The 15,664-nt window shown below is 42.1% G+C and overlaps 1 protein-coding gene across 1 annotated transcript in view; it reads left to right on the top strand.

The window, feature by feature from the left end:
• Positions 1 to 15,664, top strand: part of pde5ab (phosphodiesterase 5A, cGMP-specific, b) — a 126,943-nt gene that overhangs the window by 89,958 nt on the left and 21,321 nt on the right. The window contains exons 17-19 of the mRNA XM_061913926.1: positions 41 to 141; positions 4,404 to 4,481; positions 4,552 to 4,615. Of these exons, the coding sequence (XP_061769910.1) occupies positions 41 to 141; positions 4,404 to 4,481; positions 4,552 to 4,615 (243 nt within the window). The remainder of the gene's footprint in view (positions 1 to 40; positions 142 to 4,403; positions 4,482 to 4,551; positions 4,616 to 15,664) is intronic.

Raw genomic sequence — 15,664 nt, forward strand, 5'->3', positions numbered from 1 at the left:
TTGAAACATTAATGTACTTTTCCTCACTGGAATATTTCAGGGTAACCAGATCCTCAGTAGTCTGTCCGTGGAGGAGTACAAAACTACTCTGAAGATGATCGAGATGGCCATTCTCTCCACCGACCTCGCCCTGTACTTCAAGTACGTGACAAGTACACAAAACCACGTACACGCCATCGTTGTAACATTAGTCACATTTTTTGTTTTTAGACATGAAAATAATCTCACTCCATTTATTCCGCATTTTTATTTTTCCCTCGAACTGTCACCTTGAGATCTGTAGTTGGCACGCTGTGTAAATGGTAAATAAAACAAAATACAACAATTTGCAAATCCTTTTCAACCTATATTCAATTGAATAGACTGGAAAGACTTAATCCTCAAACTGTTAATCTTTGTCATTTTTGCAAATATTAGCTCATTTGGAATTGGATGCCTGCAACATGATTCGAAAAAAGCTGGGCCAAGTGGCAAAAAAGACTGTGGAAGTCATGGAATGCTCATCAAACACTTATTTGGAACATCCCACAGGTGAACAGGCTAATTGGGACCAGGCGGGTGCCATGATTGGGTATAAAAGCAGCTTCCATGAAATGCTCAGTCATTCACAAACAAGGACGGGGCGAGGGTCAGCACTTTTTGAACAAATGCGTGAGCAAATTGTGGAACCGTTTAAGAACAACATTTCTCAACGAGCAATTGCAAGGAATCTAGGGATTTCACCATCTACGGTCCGTAAAATCATCAAAAGGTTCAGAGAATATGGAGAAATCACTGCAGGTAAGTGATGATATTACGGACCTTTGATGTGCATCAAAGAGCGACATCAGTGTGTAAAGGATATCACCACATGGGCTCAGAGACACTTCAGGAAACCACTGTCAGTAACTACAGTTGGTCGCTACATCTGCAAGTGCAAGTTAAAATTCCACTATGCAAAGCCAAAGCCATTTATCAACAACACCCAGAAACTCCACCGGCTTCGCTGGGCCCGAACTCATCTAAGATGGACTGATGCAAAGTGTAAAACTGTTCTGTGGTCTGACGAGTCCACATTTCAAATTATTTTTGGAAACTGTGGACGTTCTGTTCTCCAGACCAAAGAGGAAAGGAACCATTCGGATTGTTATAGGCGCAAAGTTGAAAAGCCAGCATTTTTGATGGTATGGGGGTGAATTAGTGCCCAAGGCATGGGTAACTTAAACATCCGTGAAGGCACCATGAATGCTGAAAGGTATATACATGTTTTGGAGCAACATATGTTGCCATCCAAGTAACGTGATCATGGACGCCCCTGCTTATTTCAGCAAGATAATGCCAAGCCCCGTGTTACAACAGCGTGGCTTCATAGTAAAAGAGTGCGGGTACGCTTGTCTCCCACTGAAAATGTGTGGCACATTATGAAGACTAAAATAACAAAACGGACACTATTGAACAACTTAAGCTGTACATCAAGCAATAATTGGAAATAATTACACCGGAAATGCTTCAAAGATTGGTTTCCAAGCGTTTACTGAGTGTTGTTAAAAGGAAAGGCCATGTAACACATTGTTAAAAATGCAATGTGTTGCTGCCATTCAATTCTAAATTAATGATTATTTACAAAAAAAAAGAAGTTTCTCAGTTGGAACATTAAATATCTTATCCTTGCAGGCTATTCAATTGAATATAAGTTGAAAAGTATTTACAAATCATTCTATTCTTTTTTTATTTACCATTTACACAACGTGCCAACTTCACTGGTTTTGGGTTTTGTAAGAGGTCTACTTGTTGGTCTGGGAATTATTTTCTTATAGAACCAGTGATACTGCGCCTTGTGTGGAAGGGTGGGGAAAAGCGGACGACATCTAAAATTGCATTGTATGTTTTGCACTTGTTTTAATCCAAATATTTTTTTAAATAACTGCAGAGCCAGAACATATGTGTCATGTTAGCTGCAGAATCGATCACGTGACACAGATGTTCCGTCCTACTTTAATGAGTGCCATGCAATAGCTTGCTTTGTGTCTGGCGTGAATTAAAAGACCTCTTCAGATCTCTTTCCAGTGATCCTCGACTACTGTCACCCTTTAATCCTCCTCCCCAAAAGGGACTTAATTACGTTCAAAGAATGGGAGCGTACAAAAAGAAAAAGCGGTTATAAATAACAATAAGTTATAAATATTTGCCGTCGATCTTTCTCAAGTTGGAAGGAAAAAAAGACGGTAAATCTGGAAACCTCGGGAAAGTATTACCAACAAAACCACGGATCTGAAGAGGTCTAAAAATGTTGCTGAGGCAATGAAAATCTGTTCCAAAGTTGGTGAAAAGACGGCGTATGTCAGGTCATGTTGCTCTCCTACCTGTAAAAGAAGGAGGGCAATAGGCGTGGGAGTGTATATGTGTATATATGTATATATGTGTATATATATATATATATATATATATATATATATATATATATATATATATATATATATATATATATATATATATATATATATATATCACATACATACATATATACATATATGTTTTTCAAATGTTAAGGTGTTATTATTAGATGCATAATTGTTTGGTTGTCAAATCTCAAGGTGGTATTATTAAATAGGTGTATAACTGTTTTGTTAACAAATGTTAAGATGGTATAGAAGCGGTAGGAAATGGATGGATGGATGGAAGAGTTGCTGGGTGGCAGGAGAACAGGTGCCTGGAGGGGAGACGTTGGCGACCAAATTCTTGGGAGTCTGCTACAAGTTCATGCAGGACATGGGTTGGATCCTGCGAGGCCTTACTCACAAGTCTGTGTGTGTGGTTTTCCTAGCGTTGTCGGCTGGTGCCATGCCAGCCGGGAGGAACTTCGTTTGGGGTGGGTTTCAGGAAGTCGGCGACAATCCTCATGTTCTCGTTGAGGGCGATGTCGAGTTCCTTGCTGTGGGTATGGATTTCAGCTGCGGGAACTGGGAGACCAGTTCGGATAAAGGGAAAGATGAATGCAGCAAGGTCCAGAAACATCCCGGATGTAACGAACACTTCCCATCCAACCCGATGGAGCTTGAGAGGTGGTGCAAAGAGGAACAAGAGAAAGGGCCCAAAGAGAGTTGCACCAAGCTGGTGGCATCGTACTCAAAAAGACCTGAGCTAAAGGTGCATCAAGAAAGTATTAAGCAAAGGCTGTGAATACTTTGAACATGTCTTTTCCATCAATCCATCCACCTTCTTCCGCTTAGCCGAGGTTGGGTCACGAAGGAGCAGCCTAAGCAAGGAAGCCCAGACTTCCCTCTCCTCAGCCACTTCGTCCACCTCCTCCTGGGGGATACCGAGGCGTTCCCAGGCCAGCCGGGAGAGATACTCTTCCCAACGTGTCCTGGGTCTTCCCCGTGGCTTTCTGCTGGTCGGACGCGCCTGAAACACCTCCCTGGGGAGGCGTTCGGGTGGCTTCCTGAGCAGATGCCCGAACCACCTCATCTGGGTCCTCTCCATGTGGAGGAGCAGAGGCTTTACTTTGAGCTCCCCCCGGATGGCAGAGCTTCTCACCCCCCAAATACACAGAGGAACCACCCGAGCTAAACTTTTAGAAGGTAGTTTGGATCTGTAACTAGACTACAGCCCAAAACACGTGTTTCCTCATTGAACCAAATTGAACTCTGTCTCTGCATGATCCCTTGCTTCTGGTCTGTTTAATAGATGTCATCAGTGTTTGACCCTGACAGTGGAGGAGCAGCGGCTTTACTTTAAGCTCCTCCCGGATGGCAGAGCTTTTCACCCTCCAAATACACAGAGGAACCACGCGGGCTTGACTTTTAGAACGTAGTTTGGATCTGTAACTAGAATACAGCCCCAAACACGTGTTTCCTCGTTGAACCAAATTGAACTGTCTCTGCATGATCCCTTGCTTCTGGTCTGTTTAATAAATGTCAACAGTGTTTGAACCTGACAGTGGAGGAGCAGCAGCTTGACTTTGAGCTCCTCTCAGATGGCAGAGCTTCTCACCCTACCTCTAAGGGAGAGCCTTGTCCTTTCGGTCATAACCCAAAGCTCATGACCTTAGGTGAGGGTGGAAACGTACTGTAGATCGACCGGTAAATTGAGAGCTTTGCCTTCCAGCTCAGCTCCTTCTTCACCACAACGGATCGATACAGCGTCCGCATTACTGAAGACGCCCACCATCCACTCTTCCCTCACGCGTGAACAAGACTCCGAGGTACTTGAACTCCTCCACTTGGGGGCGAGATCTCCTCCCCAACCCGGAGATGGCACTCCACCCTTTTCCGGGCGAGAACCATGGACCCGAGTCCATGGTTCTGATTGCCATGTGTCTTATTATTTTTAATACACTTGCCAAATTTAAAAATGATGACCTATTCACATTTGCCCTCGCCGGATCAGGATTGTGCTCATGTCATATTTTGTTGCTCTGACAGGAGGCGCCAGGAGTTCTTCGAGTTGACGAAGAGCCGACAGTTTGCGTGGGAGGATGAACGTCACAGAGATTTATTGAGGTAGGAAGGAATCCTCTCCAAATGTATGATGCAACCTTGCAAGATGTCATGACGATGTCACCGCTTTCAGGTCGATGCTGATGACGGCCTGTGACATCTCGGCCATTACCAAGCCGTGGCCCGTACAGAAAAAGGTAACGTCTAATCTTATTCTCTTTTGGTAATCACTAAATCACGATTGTATGTCTTAAAAGCTTTTTCTCAAAACACTTTTTTTTCTTTAATATGGTAATTTAACTCTATTGTAGTAATTCCCCCAACTTATTTGTTGTAAAGTAATTCACGTATTTAATTCGGGAAGTCCTGTGGGGAGTGCTCAGAGAGTATGGGGTATCGGACTGTCTTATTATGGCAGTCCGATCCCTGTATGATCAGTGTCAGAGCTTGGTCCGCATTGCTGGCAGTAAGTCGGACACGTTTCCAGTGAGGGTTGGACTCCGCCAAGGTTGCCCTTTGTCACCGATTCTGTTCATAACTTTTATGGACAGAATTTCTAGGCGCAGTCAAGGCATTGAGGGGTTCCGGTTTGGTGGCCGCGGGATTAGGTCTCTGCTTTTTGCAGACGATGTGGTCCTGTTGGCTTCATCTGGCCGGGATCTTCAGCTCTCACTGGATCGGTTCGCAGCCGAGTGTGAAGCGGCCGGAATGAGAATCAGCACCTCCAAATCCGAGTCCATGGTTCTCTCCCGGAAAAGGGTGGAGTGCCATCTCCGGGTTGGGGAGGAGACCCTGCCCCAAGTGGAGGAGTTCAAGTACCTAGGAGTCTTGTTCACGAGTGGGGGAAGAGTGGATCGTGAGATCGACAGGCGGATCGGTGCGGCGTCTTCAGTAATGCGGACGTTGTACCGATCCGTTGTGGTGAAGAAAGAGCTGAGCCGGAAGGCAAAGCTCTCAATTTACCGGTCGATCTACGTTCCCATCCTCACCTATGGTCATGAGCTTTGGGTCATGACCGAAAGGATAAGATCACGGGTACAAGCGGCCGAAATGAGTTTCCTCCGCCGTGTGGCGGGGCTCTCCCTTAGAGATAGGGTGAGAAGCTCTCTCATCCGGGAGGAACTCAAAGTAAAGCCGCTGCTCCTCCACATCGAGAGGAGCCAGATGAGGTGGTTCGGGCATCTGGTCAGGATGCCACCCGAACGCCTCCCTAGGGAGGTGTTTAGGGCACGTCCAACCGGTAGGAGGCCACGGGGAAGACCCAGGACACGTTGGGAAGACTATGTCTCCCGGCTGGCCTGGGAACGCCTCGGGATCCCCCGGGAAGAGCTAGACGAAGTGGCTGGGGAGAGGGAAGTCTGGGCTTCCCTGCTTAGGCTGCTTCCCCCGCGACCCGACCTCGGATAAGCGGAAGAAGATGGATGGATGGATGGATAATTCACGTAAAGATTTTACAGAACCCAAAACAGTGCAGTTGGCACGTTGTGTAAATGTTAAATCAAAACAGAATACAATGATTTGCAAATTCTTGCAAAGGGGCATTTTTACCACTGTGTTGCATGGCCTTTCCTTTTAACAACACTCCGTAAATGTTTGGGAACTGAGGAGACCAATTTTTGAAGCTTTTCAGGTGGAATTATTTCCCATTCTTGCTTGATGTACTGCTTAAGTTGTTCAACAGTCTGTTGTGGTATTTTGGCTTCATAATTGGCCACACATTTTCAACGGGAGACAGGTCTGGACTACAGGCAGGCCAGTCTAGTACCCGCACTCTTTTACTACGAAGCCACGCTGTTGTAACACGTCTTGCTGAAATAAGCAGGGGCGTCCATGATAACGTTGCTTAGATGACAACATATGTTGCTCCACAACCTGTATGTACCTTTCAGCATTAATGGTGCCTTCACAGATGTGTAAGTTACCCATGCCTTGGGCACTAATACCCCCCCATACCATGACAGATGCTGGATTTTGAACTTTGTGCCTAAAACAATCCGGATGGTTCTTTTCCTCTTTGTTATGGAGGACAAGACATTCACAGTTTCCCAAAAAAATGTGAAATGTGGAATCGTCAGGTCGCAGAACACTTTTACACTTTGCATCAGTCCATCTTAGATGAGCTCGGGCCCAGCGAAGCCGGCAGCGTTTCTGGGTGTTGTTGATACATGGTAAATGGGTTGCACTTGTATAGCGCTTTTCTACCCCATTTTAAGGAGCTCAAAGCGCTTTGACAGTATTTCCACATTCGCCCATCCACACACTGACGGTGGGAGCTGCCATGCAAGGCGCTCAACAGTACCCATCAGGAGCAAGGGTGAATTGTCTTGCCCAAGGACACAACGGACGTGACTAGGATGGTAGATGGTGGGGATTGAACCAGTAACCCTCAGATTGCTGGCACAGCCACTCTACCAACTTTGCCACGCCGTTCGCTTTGCATAGTAATAAAGAGTTCTTTTCCTCTTTGTTTCCGGAGGACGAGACGTTCACAGTTTCCCAAAAAATTTTGATATGTAGAATCGTCAGGCCACAGAACACTTTTAAGTTTCCATCAATCCATCTTAGATGAGCTCAGGCCCAGCGAAGCCGTCAGCGTTTCTGGGTGTTGTTGATACATGGTAACTGGGTTGCACTTGTATAGCGCTTTTTTACCTCCTTTTAAGGAGCCCAAAGCGCTTTGACAGTATTTACACATTCACCCATGCAAGGCGCTCAACAGGACCCATCAGGAGCAAGGGTGAATTGTCTTGCCCAAGGACACAACGGACGTGACTAGGATGGTAGATGGTGGGGATTTAACCAGTAACCCTCAGATTGCTGTCACAGCCACTCTACCAACTTCGCCGCGCCGTTCGCTTTGCATAGTAGAGTTTCAGCTTGCACTTACAGATGTAGCGACCAACTGAAGTTACTGACAGTGGTTTTCTGAAGTGTTCCTGAGCCCATGTGGTGATATCCTTTACGCACTTATGTCGCTTTTTGATGCTGTATCGCCTGAGGGATCCAAGGTCACGGGCAATCAATGTTGGTTTTCAGCCTTGCTGCTTGTGCGCAGTGATTTTTCCAGATTCTCTGAACCTTTTGAATCCCTAAATTCCTTGCAATAGCTCATTGATAAATGTTCTTAAACGGTTCGGCAATTTGCTCACGCGTTTGTTCACAAAGTGGTGACCCTCGCCCCATCCTAGTTTGTGAATGACTGAGCATTTCATGGAAGCTGCTTTTATACCCAACCGTGGCAGCCACCTGTTCCCAATTAGCCTGTTCACCTGTGGAATGTTCCAAATAAGTGTTTGATGAGCATTCCTCAACTTTCTCAGTCTTTTTTGCCACTTCTGCCAGCTTTTTTGAAACATGTTGAAGGCATAAAATTCCAAATGAGCGGATATTTGCAAAACAATTCGGTTTTCCAGTTCGAATGTGAAGTGTCTTCTTTTTGCAGTTTTATTCAATTGAACATAAATTGAAAATGATTGGCAAATCATTGTAATCTGAAAAAATTACCTCAGAGAAAAATGTGACTTAAAACATTTGTATGCACGTACAACATTTAAAACCTTTAGTATATCAGTATGTGGAATTGAATTACGGAAAGGATAAAGCAAAGAAGTCAAACAGTGTACTAATATAATCCAGTTTAAAGGCCTACTGAAACCCACTACTACCGACCACACAGTCTGATAGTTTATATATCAATGATGACATTTTAACATCGCAACACATGCCAATACTGCCTTTTTAGTTTACTAAATTACAGTTTAAAATTTTGTGCCTAAGTATCCTGCTGAATCGCGGCGGTATGATAACGCGTGCGCGTGACGTCATGCATTGTAGAGGACATTTTGTTCCAGCACCGTTCCCAGCTATAAGTCGTCTGTTTTCATCGCATAATTCCACAGTATTCTGGACATCTGTGTTGCTGAATCTTTTGCAATTTGTTCAATGAATAATGGAGACGTCAAAGAAGAAAGCTGTAGGTGGGAAGTGGTGTATTGCGGCCGGCTTTAGCAACACAAACACAGCCGGTGTTTCATTGTTTACATTCCCGAAAGATGACGGTGAAGCTTTACTATGGAACAGAGCGGTCAAGCGAACACGGTTGGATTGGACCAAACACACAAAGTACAGTGTATTATGCAGCGATCATTTTGAAACATCGTGTTTCGAAGAGGGTCCTTTGCGAAGGGCAGAGATGGGCATCGCCACCACCCGTCGACTGGTGCTGAAGAAAGGTGCGGGGCTGACCTTTAGGTTGTACAGGTACGACCATCTGCGATGAGGTGGCGACTTGTCCAGGGTGTACCCCGCCTTCCGCCCGATTGTAGCTGAGATAGGCGCCAGCGCCCCCCGCGACCCCACAAGGGAATAAGCGGTAGAAAATGGATGGATGGAGGTACGACCATACAATCTTACTTAAAAACTAGTAACACAATAAGCAGATAAGGGAATTTCCAGAATTATCCTAGTAAATTTGTCTAATTTGAATCGCTCCCACTGTATAGTCTTTTTTTTTCTTTCTAGTCCTTCACTCTCACTTTCTTCATCCACGAATCTTTCATCCTCGCTCAAATTAATGGGGAAATCGTCGGTTTCTCGGTCCGAATCGCTCTTGCTGCTGGTGGCCATGATTGTAAACAATGTTCAGATGTGAGGAGCTCCACAACCCATGACGTCACACGCATATCGTCTGGTACGGGCAAGGCTTTTTTATCAGCACTAAAAAGTTGCGAACTTTATCGTGGATGTTCTCTACTAAATCCTTTTAGCAAAAATATGGCAATATCGCGAAATGATCAAGTATGATACATAGAATGGACCTGCTATCCCCGTTGGAATAAGAAAATCTCATTTCAGTAGGCCTTTTAGAAACAGTTCAAATAAAAATGTTTACAAAGAAGAAGAACCATGATTAACATTCTGAATTTATTGAAAATGGAATAATATTAATTTCATATGAGAATCATGAGTGGTTTCACTATTAAGAGAACTGTTGTGTTTATTGGCGTACATTTTGTCACAATTACAAGACGAGAACAGGAAGTGAACAAAAGTGTTAGTAAGGGGTAGGATTTAAATAAGATTTGCTTCTCCCGCCTACTTTTCGAACATGTGAAGAGAAATAAACACATGTAATTATTGCATGATGTATCGTACAATAAATAAATTATATCATAAATAAATCAAACCATAACCATAGTTTGATATAATAGACCGAAAAATGACGTTATCTTTTAACACAGGGCTGTACTGTGCATGTTAATTAGTACCATATGTACATTTGGTGTAAATAAAAACGTGAAAAGATTCACTTTTTACGACCAACCACAGAACCTCACAGCAATTAAGTCTTTTCACAACAGCTGCCTTTTAAGTTTTAAAAAAAAAACGAGGCTGATTTCTCAATTTTGTTTCTTCTAACGTCACACGTTTGTGTAAAGTCCTAATAGCCACACTCATACGCAGTGTGCCTCTCGTACACTAGGGGGCGATTGTGGTCATTTCAGATTTTTTAGCCATGTTGGATTGTGAGTATTGGGGAATAAAATACTACATGATAATAACATGGTGTTCGTAGTAGCTATGTATGTATACATGTGTGTAGATATATACATACTTGTCCCTTTTGGGGTCGTGGAGGGTGCTGGAGTCTTATCCCAGATGCATTTGGCCGGAAAGACAGATCGTATCTATCTATCTATATATATATATGTGTATAGGTATATATATGTGTGTGTGTGTGTATATATATATATATATACATTTCTAACACTTATGCCGCGAAAGGCGGCATACACCCTGGACAAGTCGCCACCTCATTGCAGGGCCAACACAGATAGACAGACAACATTCACACTCACATTCACACACTAGGGCCAATTTAGTGTTAACAATCAACCTATCCCCAGGTGCATGTCTTTGGTATATAAATATATATGTATGTTTATATGTAAATATATATATATATATATATATATATATATATATATATATATATATATATATATATATATATATATATATATGTATATATATATATATATATATATATATGTATATATATATATATGTATATATATATATATATATATATATATGTATATATATATATATGTATATATATATATATATATGTATATATATATGTATATATGTATATATATATATATATATATGTATATATGTATATATATATATATATATATATATACATATATATATATATATATATATATATATACATATATATATATATGTATATATGTAGGTGTGGGGAAAATCACAAGACTACTTCATCTCTACAGAACTGTTTCATGAGGGGTTCCCTCAATCATCAGGAGATTTTAATGGAAGCATTCACATACAATGGTTTATATAGGGCACAGAGTGGGTGGGTACAGGCAGGCGTAGGGTGTGGTGATTGGCTCATGTGTTACCTAGGAGGTGTTTCCGTCTGTGGCGGCATGTTGAAAGGATTTCACTGCGCTTGTTGAGGGATGATAGATCTGGATGATATATAATAAACAGTTTCTCTTTTAAGCATAAGTTGCATCTTTTATTACCACTGTTGTAAGGTGTGCTGGATGCAAGAATTTGCCATGTTATTGAATATTCAACATTATTGTCTTTGAGGTTCCAAATGTGTTTGCTGAGTTCTGTAGAATTCCGCAAAGTCTGGTTTCTAAAGGAGGCGTTGTGATTATTCCATCTTGTTTTGAACGCTCCTTTTGAACACATTTGATGTTCAAACTGATAAACATTGTTTTGTTTGCAAATATGCATTAACTTTTGAATTTGATGCCAGCAACACGTGACAAAGAAGTTGGGAAAGGTGGCAATAAATACTGATAAAGTTGAGGAATGCTCATCAAACACTTATATGGAACATCCCACAGGCGTGCAGGCTAATTGGGAACAGGTGGGTGCCATGATTGGGTATAAAAACAGCTTCCATGAAATGCTAAGTAATTCACAAATAAGGATGGGGTGAGGGTCACCACTTTGTAAGCAAATTGTCGAACAGTTTTAGAACAACATTTCTCAACGAGCTATTGCAAGGAATTTAGGGATTTTACCATCTAGGGTCCATAAAATCATCCAAAAGTTCATAGAATCTGGAGAAATCACTGCACGTAAGCGATGATATTACGGACTTTTGATCCCTCAGGCGGTACTGCATCAAAAACCCGACATCAGTGTGTAAAGTATATCACCACATGTGTTCAGGAACACTTCATAAAACCACTGTCAGTAACTACAGTTGGTGGCTACATCTGTGCGTGCAAGTTAAAACTCTACTTTGTAAAGCAAAACCCATTTATCAACAATATCCTGAAACGCCGCCGGCTTGGCTGGGCCAGAGCTCCTTTAAGATGGACTGATGCAAAGTGTAAAGGTGTTCTGATGAGTCCACATTTCAAAGTATATTTGGAAACAGAGAACGTGGTGTCCTCCAGCACAAAGAGGAAAATAACCATTCGGATTGTTATAGGCGCAAAGTTCAGAAGCAAGCATCTGTGATGGTATGGGGGTGTATTATCGCCCAAGGCATGGGTAACTTACACATCTGTGAAGGCACCATTAATGCTGAAAGGTACATACGGGTTTTGGAGCAACATATGTTGTCAATCAAGCAACGTTATCATGGACACCCCTGCTTATTTCAGCAAAACAATGCCAGGCCACGTGTTACAACAGCGTGGCTTCATAGTAAAAGCGTGTGGGTACTTTCCTGGCCCGCCTGCAGTCCAGACATGTCTCCCATCGAAAATGTGTGGCGCATTATGAAGCGTAAAATACGACAGCGGAGACCCCGGACTGTTGAACGACTGAAGCTCTACATAAAACAAAAATGGGAAAGAATTCCACTTGCAAAGCTTCAACAATTAGTTTCCTCAGTTCCCAAACGTTTGAGTGTTAAAAGAAAAGGTGATGTAACACAGTGGTGAACATGCCCTTTCCCAACTACTTTGGCATGTGTTGCAGCCATGAAATTTTAAGTTAATTATTATTTGCAAAAAAAAAGTTTATGAGTTTGAACATCGAATATGTTGTATGGACCATTCAGCATTAATGGTGCCTTCACAGCTGAGTAAGTTACCCATGCCTTGGGTACTAATACACCCCCATACCATCACAGATGCTGTTTTTTAAACTTTGCGCCTATTACAATCCAGATGGTTATTCTTTTCTTTGTTCCGGAGGACACCACGTCCACAGTTTCCAAATATAATTTGAAATGTGGACTCGTCAGACCACAGAACACTTTTCCACTTTGCATCAGTCCATCTTAGATGAGCTCAGGCCCAGCGAAACCGGCGGCGTTCCTGGTTGTTGTTGATAAATGGCTTTCGCTTTGCTTGGTAGAGTTTTAACTTGCACTTACAGATGTAGCGACCAACTATAGTTACTGACAGTGGTTTTATGACGTGTTCCTGAGCCCATGTGGTGATATCCTTTACACTCTGATGTCGGTTTTTGATGCAGTACCGCCTGAGGGATCAAAGGTCCGTAATATCATCGCTTACGTGCAGTGATTTCTCCAAATTCTCTGAACCTTTTGATGATTTTACGGACCGTAAATGGTAAAATCCCTAAATTCTTTGCAATATCTCGTTAAAAAATGTTGTTCTAAAACTGTTCGACAATTTGCTTACAAATTGGTGACCCTCGCCCCATCCTTTTTTGTGAATTACTTAGCATTTGATGGAAGCTGCTTTTATACCCAGTCATGGCACCCACCTGTTCCCAATTAGCCTGCACACCTGTGGGATGTTCTAAATAAGTGTTTGATGAGCATTCCTCAACTTTATCAGTATTTATTGCCACCTTTTCCAACTTCTTTGTCCTGTGTTGCTGGCCTCAAATTTTAAAGTTAAGGATTATTTGCAAAAAAAAAAATGTTTATGAGTTTGAACATCAAATATGTTGTCTTTGTAGCCTATTCAATTGAATATGGGTTGAAAATGATTTGCAAATCATTGTATTGCGTTTATATTTACATCTAACACAATTTTCCAACTCATATGGAAACAGGGTATCCCCTGGTGCATGTCTTTGGACCTGTCTTTGGCATATATATATATATATATATATGTTTGTGTGTGTGTGTGTGTGTATACATGCATATATGTATGTATATATATATATATATATATATACACAGTATATATATATATATATATATATATATATATATATATTTATATACATATGTGTGTATATATATAGATGTGTGTATAGGTATATATTTATATATATATACTGTATGTAAATATACACATATATGTACACAGACACATATATATATATACTTTATATATATATATATATATATATATATATATATACATATACACACACACACATATAGATATCAATCAATCAATCAATCAATGTTTACTTATATAGCCCTAAATCACTAGTGTCTCAAAGGGCTGCACAAACCACCACGACATCCTCGGTAGGCCCACATAAGGGCAAGGAAAACTCACACCCAGTGGGACATTGGTGACAATAATGACCCAGTGGGACGTCAGTGACAATGATGACTATGAGAACCTTAGCGAGGAGGAAAGCAATGGATGTCGAGCGGATCTAACATGATACTGTGAAAGTTCAATCCATAATGGATCCAACACAGCAGCGAGAGTCCCGTTCACAGCGGAGCCAGCAGGAAACCATCCCAAGCGTAGGCGGACCAGCAGCGCAGAGATGTCCCCAGCCGATACACAGGCGAGCAGTACATGGCCACCGGATCGGACCGGACCCCCTCCACACGGGAGAGTGGGACATAGAAGAAAAAGAAAAGAAACGGCAGATCAACTGGTCTAAAAAGGGAGTCTATTTAAAGGCTAGAGTATACAAATGAGTTTTAAGGTGAGACTTAAATGCTTCTACTGAGGTGGCATCGCGAACTGTTACCGGGAGGGTATTCCAGAGTACTGGAGCCCGAACGGAAAATGCTCTATAGCCCGCAGACTTTTTTTGGGCTTTGGGAATCACTAATAAGCCGGAGTCCTTTGAACGCAGATTTCTTGCCGGGACATATGGTACAATACAATCGGCAAGATAAGATGGACCTAGACCGTGTAGTATTTTATACGTAAGTAGTAAAACCTTAAAGTCACATCTTAAGTGCACTGGAAGCCAGTGCAGGTGAGCCAGTACAGGCGTAATGTGATCAAACTTTCTTGTTCTTGTCAAAAGTCTAGCAGCCGCATTTTGTACCAACTGTAATCTTTTAATGCTAGACATGGGGAGACCCGAAAATAATACGTTACAGTAGTCGAGGCGAGACGTAACAAACGCATGGATAATGATCTCAGCGTCTTTAGTGGACAGAATGGAGCGAATTTTAGCGATGTTACGGAGATGAAAGAAGGCCGTTTTAGTAACGCTTTTAATGTGTGCCTCAAAGGAGAGAGTTGGGTCGAAGATAATACCCAGATTCTTTACCGTGTCGCCTTGTTTAATTGTTTGGTTGTCAAATGTTAGAGTTGTATTATTAAATAGAGTTCGGTGTCTAGCAGGACCGATAATCAGCATTTCCGTTTTTTTGGCGTTGAGTTGCAAAAAGTTAGCGGACATCCATTGTTTAATTTCATTAAGACACGCCTCCAGCTGACTACAATCCGGCGTGTTGGTCAGCTTTAGGGGCATGTAGAGTTGGGTGTCATCAGCATAACAGTGAAAGCTAATACCGTATTTGCGTATGATGTCACCTAGTGGCAGCATGTAGATGCTGAAGAGTGCAGGGCCAAGGACCGAACCCTGGGGAACTCCACACGTTACCTTAACGTAGTCCGAGGTCACATTGTTATGGGAGACACACTGCATCCTATCAGTAAGATAAGAGTTAAACCAAGACAGGGCTAAGTCTGACATACCAATTCGTGTTTTGATACGTTCTAATAAAATATTATGATCGACGGTATCGAAAGCAGCGCTAAGATCGAGGAGCAGCAACATAGATGACGCATCAGAATCCATCGTTAGCAATAGATCATTAGTCATTTTTGCGAGGGCTGTCTCCGTGGAGTGATTTGCCCTGAAACCGGATTGAAAGGTTTCACATAGATTGTTAGACGCTAAGTGTTCATTTAACTGCTCCGCAACAATTTTTTCAAGGGTTTTTGAAATAAAGGGAAGGTGAGACACCGGTCGGTAATTTACCATGAGGTCAGGATCGAGGTTAGGTCTTTTAAGAAGAGGATGAATAACCGCTTTTTTGAATGTTAGGGGAACAG

The sequence above is a fragment of the Nerophis ophidion genome, linkage group LG10, assembly GCF_033978795.1.
Source record: "Nerophis ophidion isolate RoL-2023_Sa linkage group LG10, RoL_Noph_v1.0, whole genome shotgun sequence".
Taxonomy (NCBI): Eukaryota; Metazoa; Chordata; class Actinopteri; order Syngnathiformes; family Syngnathidae; genus Nerophis; species Nerophis ophidion.